Source organism: Dasypus novemcinctus, chromosome 22 (assembly GCF_030445035.2).
Source record: "Dasypus novemcinctus isolate mDasNov1 chromosome 22, mDasNov1.1.hap2, whole genome shotgun sequence".
In the NCBI taxonomy this organism is placed as follows: domain Eukaryota; kingdom Metazoa; phylum Chordata; class Mammalia; order Cingulata; family Dasypodidae; genus Dasypus; species Dasypus novemcinctus.
The window spans coordinates 63,054,660-63,074,896 of NC_080694.1; the positions used below are offsets into that span (position 1 = coordinate 63,054,660).

Below are 20,237 nucleotides of genomic sequence, written 5' to 3' on the forward strand. Positions count from 1 at the left end.
TACAGAAAAATTACATAAAAATATAGGGGATTCCCATATACCCTACCCCTTCCTTCCTCCTCTTACATTTCCCCCTATCAATAACATCTTTCATTAGTGTGGCACATTTGTTACAATTGATTAAAAAATATTGAAGCTTTGCTACTAACCATGGCCTATATTTTAATTATAGTTTACACGTTGCACTGTACAATTTTATAGGTTTTGACAAAATACATAATGCATCCATCATTGCAATATCATACAGAACAATTTCAAGGCCCCCAAAATATCATTTTCCTTTAACAATCAAATTGGGTAATAAATACAGGAAAAAAAACTATAACATGAATGGCAAAAATGTGTTTTTTTAAAAGATGTTCTACTGGGAAGGGGTGAACATTTTTAAAAATGGAACAATGGTTTGGAAGTCAATGTCTGGCCGCACAAAAATTGATTCCTTAAAATCTTATTCATTACTAAGTGAATTGAAGGGGAAAAAAAGATCGTCTCCCTATAAAGCTCGTAGACGAGAGGTGACCTTCCAAGTGCATACCTACATAACAGCCCTACCTGAAGCAACCACTTTTCATATTCTTTTTAAATCTAAACTTTGTGCTTAATCAGCACGCGTGGAGTGATGGAAATATTTACAAGGATGTCTTTTCCAGTAAATGTGCATAGCTCTTAAAAGAGCTTTTGGGCTACAACAGATACTTTTTTGCACTTTAAATCAACCATCTACTATTGGGGGGGAAAACCGACAACGTTGGCTTAAATATACAACTAAAACTTCCCTTGAACCAAGTTAAGTCACCAGAAGTAGTGACCCAGCATGGTGTTTCGTGGAGTGGATTAACATGGGAGATAATTCTTATAATTAACAAGCTACGTGTTGGGACAATTAACTTCTCTAATGCTCATTAAGCATTTAAAGTGCTCAGTTCTTCCACGGAAGCGGTGGGTGGCTCTGAAAAGAGCCTTTGGTTTGGACGGAGTGGTGCGCTGCCGAGACGCTCACTTGCCCTTGGCCTTGTGGTGGCTCTCGGTCTTCTTGGGCAGCAGCACGGCCTGGATGTTGGGCAGCACGCCGCCCTGCGCGATGGTGACCTTGCCGAGCAGCTTGTTGAGCTCCTCGTCGTTGCGGATGGCCAGCTGCAGGTGGCGCGGGATGATGCGCGTCTTCTTGTTGTCGCGGGCCGCGTTGCCCGCCAGCTCGAGGATCTCGGCCGTGAGGTACTCGAGCACGGCGGCCAGGTAGACCGGGGCGCCGGCGCCGACCCGCTCGGCGTAGTTGCCCTTGCGCAGCAGGCGGTGCACGCGGCCCACGGGGAACTGCAGGCCGGCCCGGGACGAGCGCGTCTTGGCCTTGGCGCGCGCCTTGCCGCCCTGCTTGCCGCGTCCGGACATGACGAAACGGAATGAAGTGCCAAACTGCCAGGCTGAAAATGGAAGCGGCGCTTCTTATAGCCACTATTGGGCGCGAAAAAGAACACGTGTCATTGGTTGGAATTGTAGCTTTATCTTAACCAATGGAAATGCAAGGTTGCAGCTACTTTGTTCTGATTGGGCCAAACAGGCTACTGAGTTTATCTTAATAACAACCAATCAGATAGGGCTTTAACTGCACTTCATTTGCATAAGAGTTTCTATATAAGGGCGACACCTGGCCCGCCGCTCGCAATTCGCTTGCTGTTTCCGTGAGCTTTTCGCAGCCATGCCTGAGCCAGCGAAGTCAGCGCCCGCCCCGAAGAAGGGCTCTAAGAAGGCGGTGACCAAGGCGCAGAAGAAGGACGGCAAGAAGCGCAAGCGCAGCCGCAAGGAGAGCTACTCCATCTACGTGTACAAGGTGCTCAAGCAGGTGCACCCCGACACCGGCATCTCGTCCAAGGCCATGGGCATCATGAACTCGTTCGTCAACGACATCTTCGAGCGCATCGCGGGCGAGGCGTCGCGCCTGGCGCATTACAACAAGCGCTCGACCATCACGTCGCGGGAGATCCAGACGGCCGTGCGCCTGCTGCTGCCCGGGGAGCTGGCCAAGCACGCCGTGTCCGAGGGCACCAAGGCCGTCACCAAGTACACCAGCTCCAAGTGAGCGCTCGCCGCTGCCTACAACTCAAAGGCTCTTTTCAGAGCCACCCACAGTTCCGAGAAATAGCTGAGCACTTTGCCCGTCCTGTAGTCCCTTTTGGGGAGTTGGGGCTAGTGCGGGCGGGGGAGCCAACGGGGAGGGGTTGGGTGCAAAGCGCTCTCCGCGCACGAATTCTCTGACACTTTGTGGTTTACAGTTGTGCGCAGTTGGAAAGTAAACAGTTAACTTCTGGGCCCCAAATTTATGCCAGTAACGGCCCTTGCCGCTGATTGGGCCCCGGCCTTTGAAAAGCCCGCCAGCGGCCGCACTCGGCCACCCTGTGTGCGGGAGCCACGCCGGCTCTGCGCCCGACAGGAAGCTGTGACCTAACGGTTTCGGGTTTTATATTGAAATCGGACGCGTTGCCGCGCTCCTCTCCGTCTCCTACACGCTCAGTGCACACAAGCATCAGCCCTGCCCACCCTCGCGGAGCTGAAATGTAACTCCGTTAAAGCGCGACGAGAGCCACCGGGGCCGGGGCATCTGGGGATGAGGTGCCGAGCCCCGGGTCCGCGGCTCGCGGCGGCCGCCTTAGGGGCCCGCCCCCCGCGGCCAGGCGGCTGCTTGCGGGCTGCGCCTCGGAAGGCTCGGACTCCTACAGCACCTCGTCTGCCGAGGGGCAGCCGACCCCCGAAAAAGCCACCGTTAGGAAGTGGGAAAAGCGTGGGCTGGCCGGGAACACCGGGGACGAGTGGGTGATAGGTGTCGCATTAATTATAGCCTTCGCTGCCCCGCTCTCAGCAGCGCGCACCTTCTCCCGGCTCGTCGGAGCTCTAGCATCCTTCGCCGCCCGCCGTCCCCCCTGCGCACCTTCTCCCGGCTCGTCGGAGCTCTAGCATCCTTCGCCGCCCGCCGTCCCCCCTGCAGTAACTGGCCCTGCAAATCCAGTTTCCACCAGCAGGAAAATAAAGACCCCCTACCCCCACTCGCACGCCAGGCTTCGACCTTTTCTCTCGGGTCCCTTTTCTTAGAGTTGGGTAGGGGCTTCCTAAGTCGGAGGAACAGTCCTATCCCTGGCACAGGACCCACCCCGAGGCCAGGGCGACAGGCCAGCTGCGGGGCACTGGCCTGGACTGAGGTCCTCTTCCGCAGCCCCTCCGCGGGGTCAGCGAGGCTCGGGGCCTTGGGGGTGGGGGCGGAGCGGGGTACCCCTGTACCCGTCGGCGGCGCATTCGTTCTCTCCTATTTTTCTTTGCTCCTTGCCGGGTTCGATTTTTCCCGCGTCTTGAGGCATCATTTGAGGACCCGCTGTCCTCGGAGTGGGTCGGGGTGACTGGTGCCCTCTCCCGCCACCTGGTGACGGAAAGGCGGACGCACAGCGCCAAGGCTTCGTGCTCCTCTGGCCCAATGTAAGCGCTTCCTCACCCCACCTTTAGACTACCCCGGGTTGGGGAAGGCTTGCCATCCTGTGTCCCTCTAACGCTGCATGCGTGCGCGTGTACGAGGAAACGGAGAGCTAGCAGTGCTGTACTCGAGCTTCCTGGCCTGCTCAGAGCGGTCCAAAGTAAATAACCGAAGTATTTTGCACCCCCAAATAAAAAAATTAATAGGGCCGTGCTCCTCAAAATAATAAACACTTGAATGCTACCTGTGAACGTGAACTCTGACAAAGACAATGATTTTGGCAAGGATGCAGTTTGAAGATATGTGATGACTTTTAAGAATACAATACTGACGTAATTCGCAGTTTTTCCATCATAAAGAAACCAGTGTGAACTTGGTAACCTTGATCATTTTGCATATTCTTTTTAAAAAAATATTTGTGCTTTTTTTGTTTGTTTTTCTCTGAAGTCTGACTCTGTAGCCCTCGTTGCAAGCAGACTTTTTCTTTTCCTTTCAAATATTTCTCAGTCCTCCTTTAGCAGGTGCCCAACCAGTACTGCCTAACCAAGTCCAAACATACTAGTAAAGCCATTAACGGCCATTTTCCATGCTTGATCCTAACTTGGTTTTCCAAGTTCTGTGTCACAAAATGTCTACATTTAGGTTAAACTGGCTGTTGGGGCAGTTGTAATATTCTTAACTTAAAGAGCACAAGACAAACACTGCGGATAGTAGAAAGCACGGTCCACGTCCACAGAGAAATGTATTCTTTGCTATTTTTTCTCAAAATATAGATTTCTGATGCTACATTTTATCTTTTCCAGGTTTGATATGGATGTGGACCACCACCTATTTCACTGTCCTCTTATGTCTGCTATAAGAAAAACCACAATACAAGCAAGGTTCATAAATGCCTGCTGACAGGCCACTCTGGACCCGGGGGGACTGTGGAGAAGGGAAGAGCACAAATCCTGAACAATGCGGCTACAGCTGCTTGCTGCCTCGGGGGATACATGCCCAGGGACAGCAAGTCTTCTGACTTTTCAAGAGGAGATGCATTTTTAAGTGAAATATTCTAAATTTTCGATCTAGGCAACTAATAATAAAAAATGTTTAACCTGATGCAGACTTAAAAAACGGCTGCAGGCTCATCAATCTCTTACTCACAGGTAATCTCTGGCCATGAAGAGTCTTCTGTGCCCATTGCCAGGGCTGTCCGTGCCACTCTCTCTGCCACCAAGGCCTGGACCAGACGGGCCACATTCTTAACCCCTAGGATGAAAAAAACCTATTCCTCTCGTGGCCCCTGAAGGCATAGCACAGGGTTGTGCACACAGTGAATTGACGGCTGACTAAACGAATAAGTAGAGAACCAAAAAAAAAAAAGTTAAAAATTCTCATAGCTCGCTACCAGCAGCAAGGTAAAGGTTTTGAAAGGTGTTTAGGGCTGTTGATTGCGGTTTAATATGGACTGAACTGTTCTCTGGGTAGATAAACCTATTCCTTTCTAATTATGTTCCTCTGTCTTATGTTTCTGTTTCATCTACCTAATTTTCTTTGATCCCAACTGTACAATTTCCTCCTTTTTCTTTAGGGAGTGATTGCTCCCACCTCTCCTACCTTACAATGAAAAAAAGAAAGAAGGTCGGGAGGCCACAAGAATCTTAAGCGGAAGTTCAGGCTCTTTTCCTAGCTGTTCTCCCTCCAGCAAAAGGCCCACCCTTGTTTCCTTATTTCCTGAACACAACTTTTCTGTTTCAGCCCCTAATTTCCTACAGTAAATTTAAAGACACAGACTTTGAAATTCTGTTTAAATCAGCTATCTCTCTATCCAGTGAATCACTGATCTTATTTTACTTTTTTTTTACTTTACTTTCATGCAAATGGGAGAAGTAGGAAGAACCAGTTGTTCTCTGGCTTAATGAAGTAATATCACAAAGATTAAGATGTTGGGTGGGGGGAGGAGATGTTGGTTTGCATCTTACTACCAGTGTAAGGGTAAGGCCACATTGGGAAAATAGGAATAGGACTACATTAGGAAATAGGAATTGCAAGTGCCCTCAGATAAATAACTTAGAACTGCTCGTAAGAAGAGTGTAAACAACTTAGGGCTGCACCTAAAAAGAGTGTAAATACCTTAGGGCAGCCTCCAAGGAGAGTGTCAATAAATAACATGGGGCTACTCACAAGAAGGGGCTTTTCTAAAAGGAAAAAAAAGGAAAAAAAAATAGCTAACCGCAGTGTTCCGCTTCTGTGCCTGCTTGCTAGTAACCCCCCTACCCTCCTGAAAAGCTATAAAAACACCCCTTCCCTTAAACTCAGGCCTGCTCTCTCCTCTGCGTAGGACGAGGCAGTCCCCACGTGGCTAACAAAGCTCAATTGGAACTTTATTCAAAGTCGGACCAATATCATTGGTCTATAACTAGTACAGCACATTAAAAAAAAAGACAACCCATTAGAAGTGCAGAATTTTAGAAATGAAGGATGACTTTTACAGGTCACAGAAACAATCTCTGAATTCTGGGTGACTTTGAAAATCCTTCAGAAATATCACTGGCCAGGTCTATTATATGATGCCTGACAGAATCTGTTTCTCTGCAGCTGCAAGGAAGACGATTTCTCTCCCCAGTGCTTGGAAGAGCCTGTGATTTCAAGGCTAGGTGCTGGAATTCCACTAGTTAGCACCTAGAGATAAAAATATTCCTTACAGACTGAAAACTTGGTGTTGGAGGTTTCTGCCTTACAAGGTGTGTAATGATCAACTGATGACAAGGTTGACAATGGTTAACAGTGACATAGAAGAGCCCCCCATCCAGAGCCTACAGGCTCAGATACAGCTCATTTCCTCACAGTAGACAGAGGAGCCACACGTCACCACCAACCCCTGCGGCACCCCTAGAATTCATTGTCCCTAGCCCACCGCCCCCTGGCCATCCCTATGGGCCCTCGGGTGTTACCCAAGCTTCAACCCCCTCCCACTGACTAAGCATTTTCCTGCCTGCAGAAGAACTGTATAAATTCATGACCGCCTCTGCAGAGGGAGGCTGCAGTCTCTCTTCAGTCCCCCGCCGTGCCAGTGGGGGGTTGAAGTCTATTTTTCAGACCCCTCCATTGGGAAAGCTTCCCAAGAAATTTTCTGCCTGCTATCATGTTTCCATGTACCAGGGAGTGCCGTTTTTCTTCTACACTTGGCGTGTAGAATTTAAAGGGAAGGAGAAGATTACTAACAAAATGTGTAGAGTAGTCAGAAAAAATGACCAAAAACTTGGAAGTGGACAACAGATCCCAGGGTGTCCTCTCAGTGGTTCCCTGGGTGCTGGGGCTGGGGGCTTGCAAGATTGCCTGATCTGCGGGCACCTGCACCTTTGATGGCCTTCCATCCGTGAAGACGTTTTACAGCTCTGCAGAGACAGAATTTAAGTTGTAGAAAATTCATGAAATGCAAATGATTCCTGGTGCTGAGTGTGGAAAGGAAGGTGGGGGACAAAGGTCTGCTAGTTGCTGTCCCCTTGACCCCTCCAGACTTCACTCCACTCTCTGCGGGAGGAATGTTCCCCCACACAAGGAGTTCCCGGGCCTCTTGAGGAACTTCTGAGGTTCGGAAATCCAAAGCTCTAAAGTGAACACATGAAGACTAATCTTTTGAGGAATCACAATGATTAAGTTTGACCCATTCCCACTGCCACCACTTTCCGTGTCATTTACTGAGTTGTCTCTTCTTCCTGGTCTCCTTTTCCTAAACTAAAAGTGATCTCCAAGGTCTTCCAGTAAACACAGTTCTGAAAATAAATCTCCTCCACGTGGGTAGCATGAAGCTTTCGCTAACCAATGTAGTATCTCGATCTTGGAAAAAGCTGTAGTGTGCAGTGTGCTTTTAGGCCCCATCATGGCTGGTTCTTTTCGCAATGACAATTCTTTTTTTTCAAAATGACTATTTTAATACAGTTCTTACCTTTTCATTTTTATACATTTTCAAAGGAAATTCTTTCTATAGAGAGCAGAATTAGCACCTTGTAGAAAAATAGGAAGTAAACTAAATTCACCACTTTGAGAAGGTGTTCTATATATCTTCACAACATCCAGATAAATCTATTTCTTAAATAGGACCCAGGAGAAAAATAGAAGAGAACATTCCAAAATTCTTTTCAATTTTCTTCTTTTAGTTAAATCGCATGTGCCTCCATGTGGTCTGTGAGACTAGGAAGCTTGTTACTGAGAACCAGGTATTAAATTCCACCTCTGATAGAATTTGTATTCCAAGGGCATAGATATGGGCACAAGTGAAAAAGGAAGGGGAGAAAGGCACATGAAACTGACGATGGAGTTGTTCTGGGAAATGGGGTAATAGGACTGGAGATGGTGTGGGAAAGTTCTTCAGTTTTATGCCAGTGTATTTTTAATGTAAAAGAGATTTGTAGTAAATAGTAGGTGAATTCTCTGTGGTCATTTTTGTCCTGTTCTTTACTTTCTCAAAAGGCTAAAGAAAGCACAATAGAATGTCAATACTGGTGTTTGGTGAATTAGAAATTACTAATTAATATATACAAAGTCATTAATGCTAAAATGTGCCAGGCCATGTTCTGGGTGCTACAAGCAGCTGCAATGATAAAACAGGGAAAAAATTTCTGCACTCCAGAAATTATGTTTCATGGGGTAAAACAATATTAAATGAATAATTAAAATACACAATATGCTGCATAGTGATTAGCACTGAGGAGGAAAACTGAGACTGAAGGAGAGATGGTTGGGAGAAGTGCAATTCTAAGTACTCCCAACTATTAACTGCATCTCTAAAACTGAAATTAGATATATAGTCTCTTTGAACTCTCAATTTGTATTCTCCTTTACAAAATAGTAGTGAGCAGAGATGGAGGCCTTTCAAACGTTAGGTTTTAAATTAATTCTTAGCTGTATGAGTTAGAACTTTTCACATTTCTTAATTGGAGTCTGCTCTGATTTGTGAGTTACTTTGTTCTCACCATTTTCTGGGGAGGTGAGTGCTCTTTACGTACATTGCATACGCTTTGCTTGGTGAGTAGAAGGTAAAATATAAGTTTTGTCACATGTAATTTTGGGGGAAGAAAAAACAAAGCTTAGCAGAGGATGGTTTCGATCCATCGACCTCTGGGTTATGGGCCCAGCACGCTTCCGCTGCGCCACTCTGCTCCGCCTATAAAAACATTTTCTAAAGTTATACTTTTATGACTATGGTGATCCCTAAACGTTCCCTTCCTTTACCAAAGAAAAGAAAGTCAAATTTCCCCAAAAGCTATTTGATTCTCCACAGGCTTAAATAAAAGAATGAATTCAAAGTACAAAGATCCTAGATATTTTGAACGCTGACAAAACCCACGTTTGTACCGAAAACCACCCTCTCCTCAGCTTACTACAACATGGCAGTGGCACTTGCCTATCTCTATTTTATAGCCAAAGAAAGTTATTGATAAACTGAAATAATGCACCTGGCGAATTAGCTTTAGAAACGGAGGACTCCTGTCCCATTTGAAATTAAAAAAAATAAAAACACTCGTGCATTGGCCGGGAATCGAACCCGGGCCTCCCGCGTGGCAGGCGAGAATTCTACCACTGAACCACCAATGCCTCCGCTTGCAAAGGCCGCTGCTAAGTCTAGAAATGGATTTCGCTTTCTGCTGCAGGGGGCTGACGTGTTTCTTTCGAAAGGGCGTTCAGGCCGCTCAGGCCGCTCTTCGTTCTTATCGACAGACGCTCGCCTGCTCCTCCTCCACCGCCGCTCAGAGGCTGCCCCGGCGGGCTCTGGCCGCCTCCTGTCGGCGCCGCCCCAGCCCGGGCTCTCCAGGGACTCCCGGGGGCGAGGAGGACGCCTGCCTCCCCGCTTTTAGGGGTGGGGGGTGTTTGGGGACGACGGGAGAGCTCCGCGCCTACGTGGACCCCAGCGGGAAGCGTGGCGGGGGAGGGGGGGAGATGGGGGAGGGGGGGGAGATGGGGGAGGGGAAGGGGAGGGGAAGGGGAGGGGGGCAGGAACCCCGGACCCAGTGGGCGGGAGGCGGGACCTTGCGCCCTGCTCGTCACCCTAGAGAGAGGGAGAGGCCGGGGTCTAGACTTCCCCGGGCTGGCCTCCCGCTTCGGGTGCTGTGGCTGAGAAGGGGGCGCTAGTGGAATCCAGCACCGAGGTCTCCTGGAAAGGTAATTTTCAGTAAAAGATAAAATCATGACCCTCAGGCAGGTATAAAAAGGAACCCGTGTTAGTCGATTTTATTTCATTCTTTGAGATATTACTGCAGCTCAAAGAAGAATCGAAAGAACGGATGCATTTCTAGATCGGGAATATTGAAATGAACGTGTACGTGGGGACAAAGTTCTCCACGGGAGCGGGTGAGGGCCGTTGGGGAGGAGGATGTCCGATCACCAGACAGAATGAACGTGCACGTTTATGGGCAGGAGCTACTTTGCGTTGTTATCAGTATCTACAATTCTACAATTTACAGAGTTGTAAAATGGCTCCCTAAGAATCAAAATCAGATGAGACAGAAGAGCCTGCTATAGGTTTTTGGTGAAACACAATTTTTTCCTTAAAATCCTTTTCTTTTTAAGTGAGTTTGCTGGTCATCTCTTGAGTACAAAAAAAAAAGGGCCCCAAACAGAAGATAAACATGTCTTTAAAAATTCACTATTGTAAGGGTGTGAAGTTTTTTTTGGAGTAATGAAACTGATCTAAAATTTTTTTGTGTGGTGATGAATGCACAACATTGTGATTATTCTAAAAGCCATTGATTATACACTTTGGATAGATTGTGTGGTATGTGAATATCAATAAAACTGCTTTAAAATAAATAAATATGCAAGTATAGCCAGAAATAGCAGCTATGTACAAGTATGGGCAGCATAGAGAGATTGAGAGTAGATGAATCTCTTGTTTGTTGTTTTTTACTATTATTATTGAAATAACGAAAATACTCTAATAATGATTGAAGTAATGAGTGCACAACTATGTGATTATACCAAATACCATTGATTGTTCACTTTGTATGGATTGTATGCTTTATTAATCTGTATCAATAAAAGTGATTCGTTGGGTTTGTTGTTGGCCGTTCAGTGCCAAGGATGCTGATCTGAAGCTTGGGACCATCTGTCCTTAATAGTTCTGAATATGTGGTGAGGACAGATGAAGAGCTGGACCTGAGACTGGGTTGGCTATGAGTAGTTTCACAAGAGCTTCTTATCTAACCAAGTGTCCTGAGCTCGTTTTGCAGGCAGCCAAGCTAAAACACAAGTTCTATAACTCGGGCAGGTGCAGAAACATCAGGAACCAAAACTACCAGGACAGAGAAATGTGAGAAGCAAATTAAATGCCAGAGGTGTATTCATAAAGAAGATTCAGCCAAAAGTCTACTCTGCCAGATATGGACTATTTTCTACTTACCCAATCAACGTAGAACAAATCAGACCTCCCCTCCTCCAGTTGCCATGAAATCTCCCTAAGCTCTGGATCAGGAAGACAGATTTGAACATTGTCCCCTGTCTCCTTGTAGGTCTACCTTGCAATAAAACTCTTTTCTCACAAAACCAATGCCACGGTGTTGGTCTCTGAGCATGGGGGGCAGCGAGCCCAGATCCACAGCCTGGCCGCCTGGGCATATACATGCTGGCATTGGATTTCAGGGCTGGGGCCTGGGACGAGTCCCTGCTCCCACAGGTCACAGCTTCTGAGTCTCTGCTTGCCCTCTCTTAACCTGGAGGGCAGCCTTCATCAGGAACCGTCGTCCTCGTTCACTCCTGCCCTTGCCCTCCCCAGGACCGGCAGCATCTCTTTCATAAAGGCCCACTAGCTTGCTGAGTGCAGGTGGCCCAAAGGGGCTGATAATGTGTACGCTTTAAAACCCCACCAGAGCTTGGAAGATCCGCGTGACACCTTCCCACACACCTCGCTCCCCACTCCACACGGCGTGTGCTCCTCCTCTAAGCCGGGTGTGCTGCTCCCCAACCCTTCAGGTTTCTTTGCTGGTCTTCCGAGCCCTCCAAGCACAGGCTTTGGCAATTTCTCTTTCCTATGCCCGTAAAACTCTTCCCAAGATATTCCCTAAGGTCTCTGGCCTTCTTCAGCCTCCTACTCTGTGTAGCTAATTTGTCGCTCACATATCATCTTATCACGGAGGCCTTCCTGGTGGCTCTACTGGAGAGAACGGCACCCTCTCTAAAACACATACCCTGCCCCCTTTCTACTTGTGTTTTCCTTCAGAGCAGTTAGTTCCTTCTGGCATAGCTTAAAATTTATTTTCTACCTACCAGGTTGACAAAGAAAGGAATTTTTGCCCTTTCATTCGTGACTGTTTCGTTCACAGCTTCTAAAACTAAGCCCACGCTAGATGCTCGCGATACATTTATTTGCTGAATGAACGGATGGATGTGCACCCCTTGGCGAGGCGGTGTAAACCAGCGGAACTTCGGCTGACTCCTCAGCATTTGCCGTTTGCCTCCTCAAGTTGCCAGCAGCTCAGATTCCAGCACTGTCCATAGAGTTGGAACCGGCGGTCCTCAAACTTCAGTGTGCAACCGAATCACCTACAGGGCTTGTGGCCGGGAGCTCTGATTCAGTAGGTCAGGGTAAGGCCTGAGAAGTTTATATTTGTAGCAGGTTCCTCGGTGAGGCCACACTTTGCGAACCACATTTGGGGCAGTGATTGGTTCAGAAATCCACGCTAAAGCCACTCGGCACAGCAGGCCCTGGCTTTTGTCTTTGCACCAGAGGGGTACATCCTCATGCTGGTCCAGTCCCCTTGGTCCCATCTCCTTGAAAGACTGAAAGACAGCTCCTTTCTCCTGTAAGGGCAAATGCAAATTTATAATCATGATAAAGGACTTAATTCTCCCTGTTGAACAGAAGGAAGAAACTTCCTCCTTCTTCCCATCTCTCTTCACATTTACTTTAGAGAACCTATAATTGTTAAGTTCCTTTTTCCTTTTCCTTTAAAATGTATGCAAAGAACGAAAAGAAAAAAAAAGGAAAGAAAAAGGAATAATAATGAAGGAAAAAAGTATGTAAATTTCAGATTTATAAGGTTGAATGAGTTTCTTATGTGAAATTGGAATGATAAATGATTTTATTAACCATCTTGATTTGCTTGAGCTTCCATTTTATCCAGGGGATTATAAAGAAGAAACAGGCTAAATGAAGCAGGCTGACATACCAATAATCCTTTGCGATGTTAATAAAGACTCCTGCCTCAGTCTGGGAGGAAGAACTGTAATAAGGATTTCAAGCTGACTCCAGCAAGGTCTGCTGATCTTCACCAAAGGACCACAATCTTACACCAACATCCTCTAGGTCACCCTACCCCAACAGCCCCTGTCGCCCCCATAGTAACCATAAATCATGCCCTTTACCCCTCCCCATTCCCACACCTTCCCTTTGTCTCAAGCAGCCATATAAGCTGCTCCCCCAGCTCACCCCTTCCAGCAGAAACCTCTTTTGGTGCTGCTCCTGCATCAATGTAATTTTAGCTCAGTAAGCTTGCTCTGCACCACCTTTTGAATCTGTTTCTTTTATTTTCAGCACAAGTATAATTTAAAATACATATTTTAAATGCTTATTATGTCTTCATAAATAAAAGTAATTCATTTAAGGAAAAAACTTCACTCTCGGCTTTGTATAAATTAAATTTATATATATACTTAATTACAAAGGATTCAACATAACTGTAAACACAAAATGGCTTTGTAAGTTTCAAAATTTATATAGAATTTAAATTGTGTATATTACTGTTTTGCTTGAAAACAGTGTAGTACCTATATGTGCCATTAATCCTTGTTATAAAAAATCACATATTCCTGTTTTAAGGAACATTAAGGTTTTTTAAAAGTATTTCAACAAATCTGCTAGCACAAAATGTCTTTTTACAGTTTCATTTGTATAGTTTTGCTATATTATTTAGAAAAAACAAGGAATAATAGTAAAAGACTTAACATTAATGTTCTCTGTTCAGTTCCATGTTAATTCTAATTAGACCTGGATAACCACATTAATAAAATTGGCCTGTTAAAGTTTAGTAACTTTTAAACCAAGTAACTTTTTAACAAGGGAGAAAAAGATTTGCCTAGGCTCCTTAATTTACCATTCCCCCCCACTGCCAAGGCCTTCTCTTTGAGAGAGTTTCAGGGGAAGAGCAAGGGGCAATGAAACAGGGAAATGTGAATTTAGCTTAGAACTCTGTCTACTAGGCCTGGAAATTAAGAATGATAGGAAAGAAAGGTTACTGCTAAAAAAAAAAAAAGAATGATAGGGACAGAGGAAATGTTTGCATAATAAACCTTAGTTTGCATAGTTTGTCCTGCAAACTGATTTAAACCTTTTAACAGTCTTGGGATGAGAGAAATTAATAATCCAATTGCCAAATTTCAGCAAGGAAAAAATAAGTCCCTTAAAAGCTTTAGAAAGTTTTTTCTAAATTATGATTAAAACAAATTAAACAATTATAGTATATTCCAGAATCTGGTAGCCAGTGTGCTTTTAAGGTTGTACACAATTTTAAGAATATGATGAAAAAAGTGGTTTTAGTCTTCTGTGGAGGAAAAGAAAACATATTTCTTGCATAAATTATGATTGTTTCAATTTTACTCAACATTATATTTATTAAGACTTTAAAAAAATGAAAATTGTAAGTCTGTGTTTAATAAAATTAAGTTAAAGAAAAAATGTAAATCTGTCCTAAAGTAAAATGACTAGTTTTCACAAAACAGAATGAGGGTTGTAAGATCAGAGTTATATGGACATAGAAAGAAGTAAAAAGTTTGTGAAAGTGAATTCACAGTCAATGCTGATGCTGACTAAATTTTGATAAGCTTGTTTAAGGGAGTGTGTTTTTGTCCTGAGATAAAATAACTGATTTTCCTGAGGGCAGGAATAAGTAGGACAGGACCCAAATAAGTATAAAAAGTTGTAGAGGGCTTGTAAAAGTAAATTTCATCTGTTAAAGGTGAAATTTATCTTGTGAAATAACTAGTCTATGTAGTTATGAATAATTATGAGAAGCCTATAAAAGCACTTTCTAAAGTATTTCTATATAAATAGCTAATTCCAGAAAGTCATTATTAAGCAGAAATCTCAATTAAATTGATAACAAAAAGTAACTTCATAACAAAGGAACCTATCAGAAGGCATCTCAATCGACATATTAAGGTGATGGTAGGAGAAAAATAATCTTGATTCCATTGAAAATCATAAGTTTTCATGAAATAATTAAGAAAAGTTTTTTCCTGTACTGCGAAAGTAAAATACCTGTTGATTAACATATTCTTAGGAAAGGTGTAAAAGTAAGATGGAACAAAATCTCTCCTATAGGCTGTAGTTAATAATCTAGAAACGGCTTTATTTAAGGAAACTAGGGCCTGGATCGGCAGCTCCTGCCGCGGTCACATTCATCCCTGGGTTTTGATCTCGAATCGTTATTTATAAATCCTGAGGTGCTTCGCTCTCTGTGTATAACCTCATAGCCCCCTAGAATTGTTTAAGTACCTGCGTGTCGCCTTGGCCCCGGTGTAAAGTCAGCCAGCGCTGAAGGCGATGAAGAAGAGAGGCAGAGAGGAGCGGGGGTGGTGAGACAAGGGGCTTTGGCTGCCCAGGGAGGGTTCCCGTGGTGGTGCTGTGAGCGGGGTCTCGCCCACCCTAAGCACGTGCCGAGGGCCTGTGGGAGAAAGCTCCGTCGTTCCGTTCCTCACCTCCCCGGGGCACCTGCGCCTGAGGCTCTCTCCATTCCCGGGGCCCCTGGCTTCCTCCCTGGGGCGCTGCCCCTGCGGCAGCAGCGCACGACCCCGCGGCCTGTGGCACGCGCAGGCCCCGGCCGGCAGCGGGCGCCCCGGCTACGCGGGCACAGCCTCCCTCTTCTTCCAGAGCAGAGGCGCCCTCTGGGTGCAGCCCCAGAGCCCGGGAACTCCTGCAGCTGCTCGGGCTGTTTCTGCGGCCCCGGTCAGGGCAGCGCCGTTTGTCAGCCCCGGGCCACGCGCGGCGCCGGGTGCAGAGCGGGGGCTGGAGAGGTGGACGCGCCGGGGGTCAGGGTGGGCCGCAGCACAGAGCACTTTGCATTTCCTCCCCAGCCCTTCCGGCTCTTTCCTCCTCAAACCGCAGGAGCATAAAAAATAAAATAATAATAATAACACAAAAAGAAAAAAAAAAGTACAGCCAGACCTCGGGTAAGGTAACTGGGGGCTGCCTTCCTGCCTATGTGCTCACTGCGCTGCGCCTTCGTCTCAGGCGGTCTCTGAAGTCACCGACTCCTGGCTTCACCTATGGCACCTAAAACCAGCCCCATCGCCCAGGTGGACCACGGAGAGCACTGGAGACCTGACCCTGTGACTCCACTGAGTCCAGAAGCAGCGGGCATCTCAGCTGACGGCTCTCCCAAGACTCGAGGTGGACTGAGGACACTTAAAGTGCCTTTGTCTTTATTCTTAACTAATGCATAGTTCTCCCCAAGAGCAAGAACCCCCTGAGTGGCCCCAGGCCCTTCTTAACTCTGTTATCTTCTCTTTGCTGCAGTTAACTCCACCGCCCTTATCTAGACTTTTGCAAGCAGTGTCTTCCTTATCTAGACCTTTGCAAACCGAGTCTTCCTTAGCCGCATTGGCTAACTAAAATGACCCCCACTCTATTGTTTTGTTTATTCCCTCAGGGACCAAAGACTCTTGTCACGGCTCGGGTTTTGCCTTACCTCTCTAGGGTCTGCAGCATCAAGTCCCTCCTCACTGACCCAGAGCTGGTGGACAATGCACAACTGGGTCTGGAATAGACCTCAACTTCCACCCTTACAGCTTTACCGCTCCCACGTGATGTAAGAAGGCTATTGGCTTAATTCTTGCTGGACTAGGGGTTGGACTCAGACTTTTAGGCCTCTGGATAGATTTTGGATACCAAGAACTTATCAGCAAGCTCAGCGCCACCCTTGAAGCTGTAGCCCAAGAACCGGGGCAGCCCTGCAAGGATTAACTACCTCTCTCAATTCCCTCGCCCTCCTAACTAGGGACACCTGAAGAGCTCTAGATTACCTACTGGCAGAAGTGTCTGTGCTGTTGCCAAAACGTCCTGTTGTACTTGGATCAAGACTACTGGACAAGTCAAGACCGACACCCAGGAAGTCTTCAAACAAGCCAAACGGCTTCACAGCATAAACCAGCAACCAAGAGACATCTGGGAATCAATTAAAGGGTTTCAGCTTAACACCTCTTGGTTGCATTCCTCAGTCTCACTGCTGATCATGCTAAACATCATCCTTCTTGTACCTGTTTTCATCTGCATCATCACCAGTTTCATTGTACAGTGCCTCAAAGCCACCAAACTCTTTATCCTGTCCCCTGTAGCTTTACAGTATGAGTCTATAGAGCCTCAAACTAGCCATACTTGGTCTTGGAGGAGTCAAAGGACTCCCTTGATGAAAAGGAGGGAATATGAAATTGGAATGATCAATGAATTTACTGGCCATCTTGATTTGCTTGAGCTTCCGTTTTATCCAGGGAATTATAAAGAAGAAATGGAGGTGAACTGAAGCAGGCCGACATACCAATAATCTTTTGCGGAGCTGATGAAGATCTCTGCCCCAGCCTGGGAGGAAGAACTGTAGCAAAGAGTTCAAGCTGACACCAGCAAGGCCTGCTGATCTTCACCAGATGGCCTCAACCTTACATCACCATCCTGCTTGCAAATTAACGAACTGGGCCACAAGGACACCCTGCCCAAGCAGCCCCTAAGGCCTCGTAGTTCACGTGGCTCACTTACCATTGTCCTCACCTCTCCCCATTCCCCCAAACCTTCCCTTTTTCTCAAGCAGCCATATAAGTTGCTCCCCCAACTCAGCCTTTTGAACAGAAACTCTTTTGGTGCTACTCCTGCATTAATGCAACTTTAGCTTAATAAATACTCTGCACCCCCTTTTTAAGTCTGTTTTATTTTCAGCACAACACTTGCACATTTTGTCAGGCAAAGAGATCTCCATTTCTTTGTAGAATTGAAACCATAGGCAAGTCAGGAAAGGAAAAATCTAGTTGCCCTGCAGCTTGGAAGCTTGTTGGACCACTGGTGGAATCACTTGATGGTGATGGTACAAACTTTCCTCCTGGGGTAGAATAGGTAATAGCAGATGTGCTGCTTTATGGTTAATTTGACTTAATCTCCATCCCTTCTGAGAAGGACTATGAAGTATGCGGTATTTGTGGAACTGAATTGCAGGGCAGTCAATAAACACCTGCCTTGGAGACTGGCGTTCTCCCCACAGACCTTTTCCCTACAGGCCAAAAACAACCAAAAGGTGCTTAGGTCTGGTCTTGGCAAAGTGACCAAATAGTTTAGGTTTTTTCCCTGTGACATCAAAATAACATGCACATCTGCTTTGTTGATTTGACCATGCTTTAAAATAACTGACTGTATTAAAGTACATAGAAAAAAATGTGGGCTTTTAAAAGAAAATAAATATTGCTAAGCCAATCCTCGTTAGTCCTATCTCTATATCTCCCCCAATCATAAATTTCAAATGCAGAGTAGGGAGTTCCAGAGCCTAGCATTAAAAATGCAAGTCTTCATGATTTACATGAGTGTCAATGCTGAAGGATATGCAGCTTTAGGGAGGGACAGTCCACTCTCTATCACACAGTTAGTTCAAAGAATCGACCTTGATTTGGTGGTTTACCAGTTAACTACTGCCATAAAAATTCTATGTAACAAGGTACCCCAACAAGTGGTGGCATAAAACAATTGTCCCCTCCCAAGGATCTGCAGTTTATCTGGGCTTGGCTGGGTGGCACTACAGATCTCTAAGTAAAGGGATTTACCTTGCAAAGCTGGAAGAGGAGACTCTTGGGCATATAAACTAATTGTCATATGTCCTTGGGCAAGTTGTGCTCTATTTTGAATCACAACTTTCTTATCTTTAAGATAAACATGGCAATATCTATTTTAAGGGAGGTAATCCATTATAAATAATTTGCCCAGTGTGGGGTATACAGTATAGACCCAGTACTTGTTAGCTAATAATAATAACAGTAATAGTAAAAACAAAACAGAGAAACACACTTGCTATTGATCTGTCTTCAAACAAGATAGTCCTATACAATAGATAGTAATCTTATCTAAATCAAACCTTTCACCTTTTAGTGCAGTTCCCCTGCCTTTTTAGGATAGAGACTTAACAATCCTTTAACGTAGTCCACAGGGACCTTTCTCCTGTCTCACCTGCAGACCTAGAATACAGAGTGTTATTCCCTCAAAGTTCTCCCTGACATCCCCCAATGAGCTCAGTTTTAACTTTTTTTGAGCCAAATTGTTTTTTTATTATCTTTTTTTTTTAAAAAGAGACACAGATCACACAAAATCAGTTTTAATTTTAAGCTTATTGTAACGTCTGACTCCTTGCCAAGACGGAAGGCTCCCTGAAGGCTGGAAGCCTGCCCATCTTCCCTCTCCATTCAGTCCCACATGCTTTGCGTGTAGAGGACTCTCAATATTTGTTGCATGAATATAGAATGTTGATTTATTTTTTAAAAAGATGGAGAACACAGCCTCTGGGTGCTGGGTGACTTTGCAGTGATTCCCACAGACTCAGATGAAGAAATCTGGGAATTGCAGTCATCCCTGACTCCGGTGTTTTCCTCGGAGGCCCACTGTGTCAGCAAACACTGTCAACTGTCCTTTCAAAATATATCCACCGTCTCACCACTGCTCAGCCCTCATCACTGCCACGCTGGTCCAAGCCAGCGGCACATCTTGCCTGAATCATTGCGGTAGCCTCCCCAGTGCTCTCCCTGCTTCTGCCCTGTCTGTAGTAGAGTCTGTTATACCCCTCCTCTGCTCAAACTCTCCAGTGGCTCCTCTCACTCAAGAGAAAATTCAAACCTACAGCAATCTTCCGACCCTACCTGGCCTGTCTTTCACTCCTGCCTCTTTTTTCTGTTCCACTAAGGCACACTGGCCTTTTGGCTGTCACACCAAACACACCCCAGCCTCCAGCATTTACCCTTTACCTGGAAAGATTCCCTCTCCACCACTCCCCTGGGAATCTGTCTGACTTGTTGCCTCACCACCTTCAAGTGGTGGCTGAAATATCACAAAGGCCTGAGAGATTGGTGCACACACACCCTCATTCTTTTTCCTGGCTTTGTTTATGTTTTTATACTTATCCTGCTTATTTTGGTGTCATTCTCCCCTTCCCAAAATATGCCCACAAATTGTACCTCCATGAAGACAAGTGTTTTTATATGGTTTCTCATCGCGCATATCTCCAGCACGCTGAAGAGTCTTAACACTGTTGGCCCTTGATAACTACTTGAAAAAATGAGCGAATGGTGTGGGTTGAAAGGGTGGCATCTTGGCCTCCTGGGGGTCGGTGATGTTGCTGCTGATCTGCTCCAAGCCACCCACCTCCAGCGAAGCTCAAGAAGGCTGGACACCAAGGAGCAGGGTGGTCCTGGGGGCAGTGCTTCCTTCCTCTTAGAGACAATCCAGGCATTGCCAGCCACGTTTGTTGTGAAAAATAGGGGGGATGGGGGAAGGATTTTGCTGCCTGCTGAATGCCAAGTAGGAAGCTCCTCTGGGACCAGAGAAGTGGGCTTAAAAATGGAATTTACCAGGGCGGGGACAGCTCACCCAGGGAGGGAAGCTGACAGACAAGGGGAACATTAAAAAAAAAAAGAAAACTCCAAATTATCAGGGAATTCACAGCTTGGATCTCAAAATTCCCAAGACACCTGGGCAGTGGTAAGATTCAAACCCATGTCCCCAAAGTGACTGGAGCCTAAATCCACTGCCTTCAACCTTCCAACCACAATGCCATTCTACCAGAGT

General features: G+C 45.9%; 2 protein-coding genes and 2 non-coding genes across 4 annotated transcripts; 1 reads left to right on the forward strand and 3 right to left on the reverse strand.

Annotated features, from left to right (window-relative positions):
* Window positions 1-940: 940 nt before the first annotated feature.
* Window positions 941-1,403, reverse strand: LOC101440342 (histone H2A type 1). The gene has a single exon (XM_004481843.5). It carries the CDS (start codon window positions 1,387-1,389, stop codon window positions 997-999), a length of 393 nt encoding a protein of 130 aa, XP_004481900.1. The 5' UTR covers window positions 1,390-1,403; the 3' UTR covers window positions 941-996.
* A 272-nt stretch (window positions 1,404-1,675) lies between these two features.
* Window positions 1,676-4,552, forward strand: LOC101439908 (histone H2B type 2-E). Its single transcript, XM_004481842.3, has 2 exons — window positions 1,676-2,073; window positions 4,261-4,552. The coding sequence occupies exons 1-2, from the start codon at window positions 1,697-1,699 to the stop codon at window positions 4,355-4,357; spliced, it is 474 nt and encodes a 157-aa protein (XP_004481899.2). The 5' UTR covers window positions 1,676-1,696; the 3' UTR covers window positions 4,358-4,552.
* Window positions 4,553-8,530: 3,978 nt separating this feature from the next.
* TRNAM-CAU (transfer RNA methionine (anticodon CAU)) lies at window positions 8,531-8,602 on the reverse strand. The gene has a single exon. It is a non-coding gene; the product is annotated as a tRNA-Met (tRNA).
* Window positions 8,603-8,966: 364 nt separating this feature from the next.
* TRNAG-GCC (transfer RNA glycine (anticodon GCC)) lies at window positions 8,967-9,037 on the reverse strand. The gene has a single exon. It is a non-coding gene; the product is annotated as a tRNA-Gly (tRNA).
* Window positions 9,038-20,237: the final 11,200 nt, after the last annotated feature.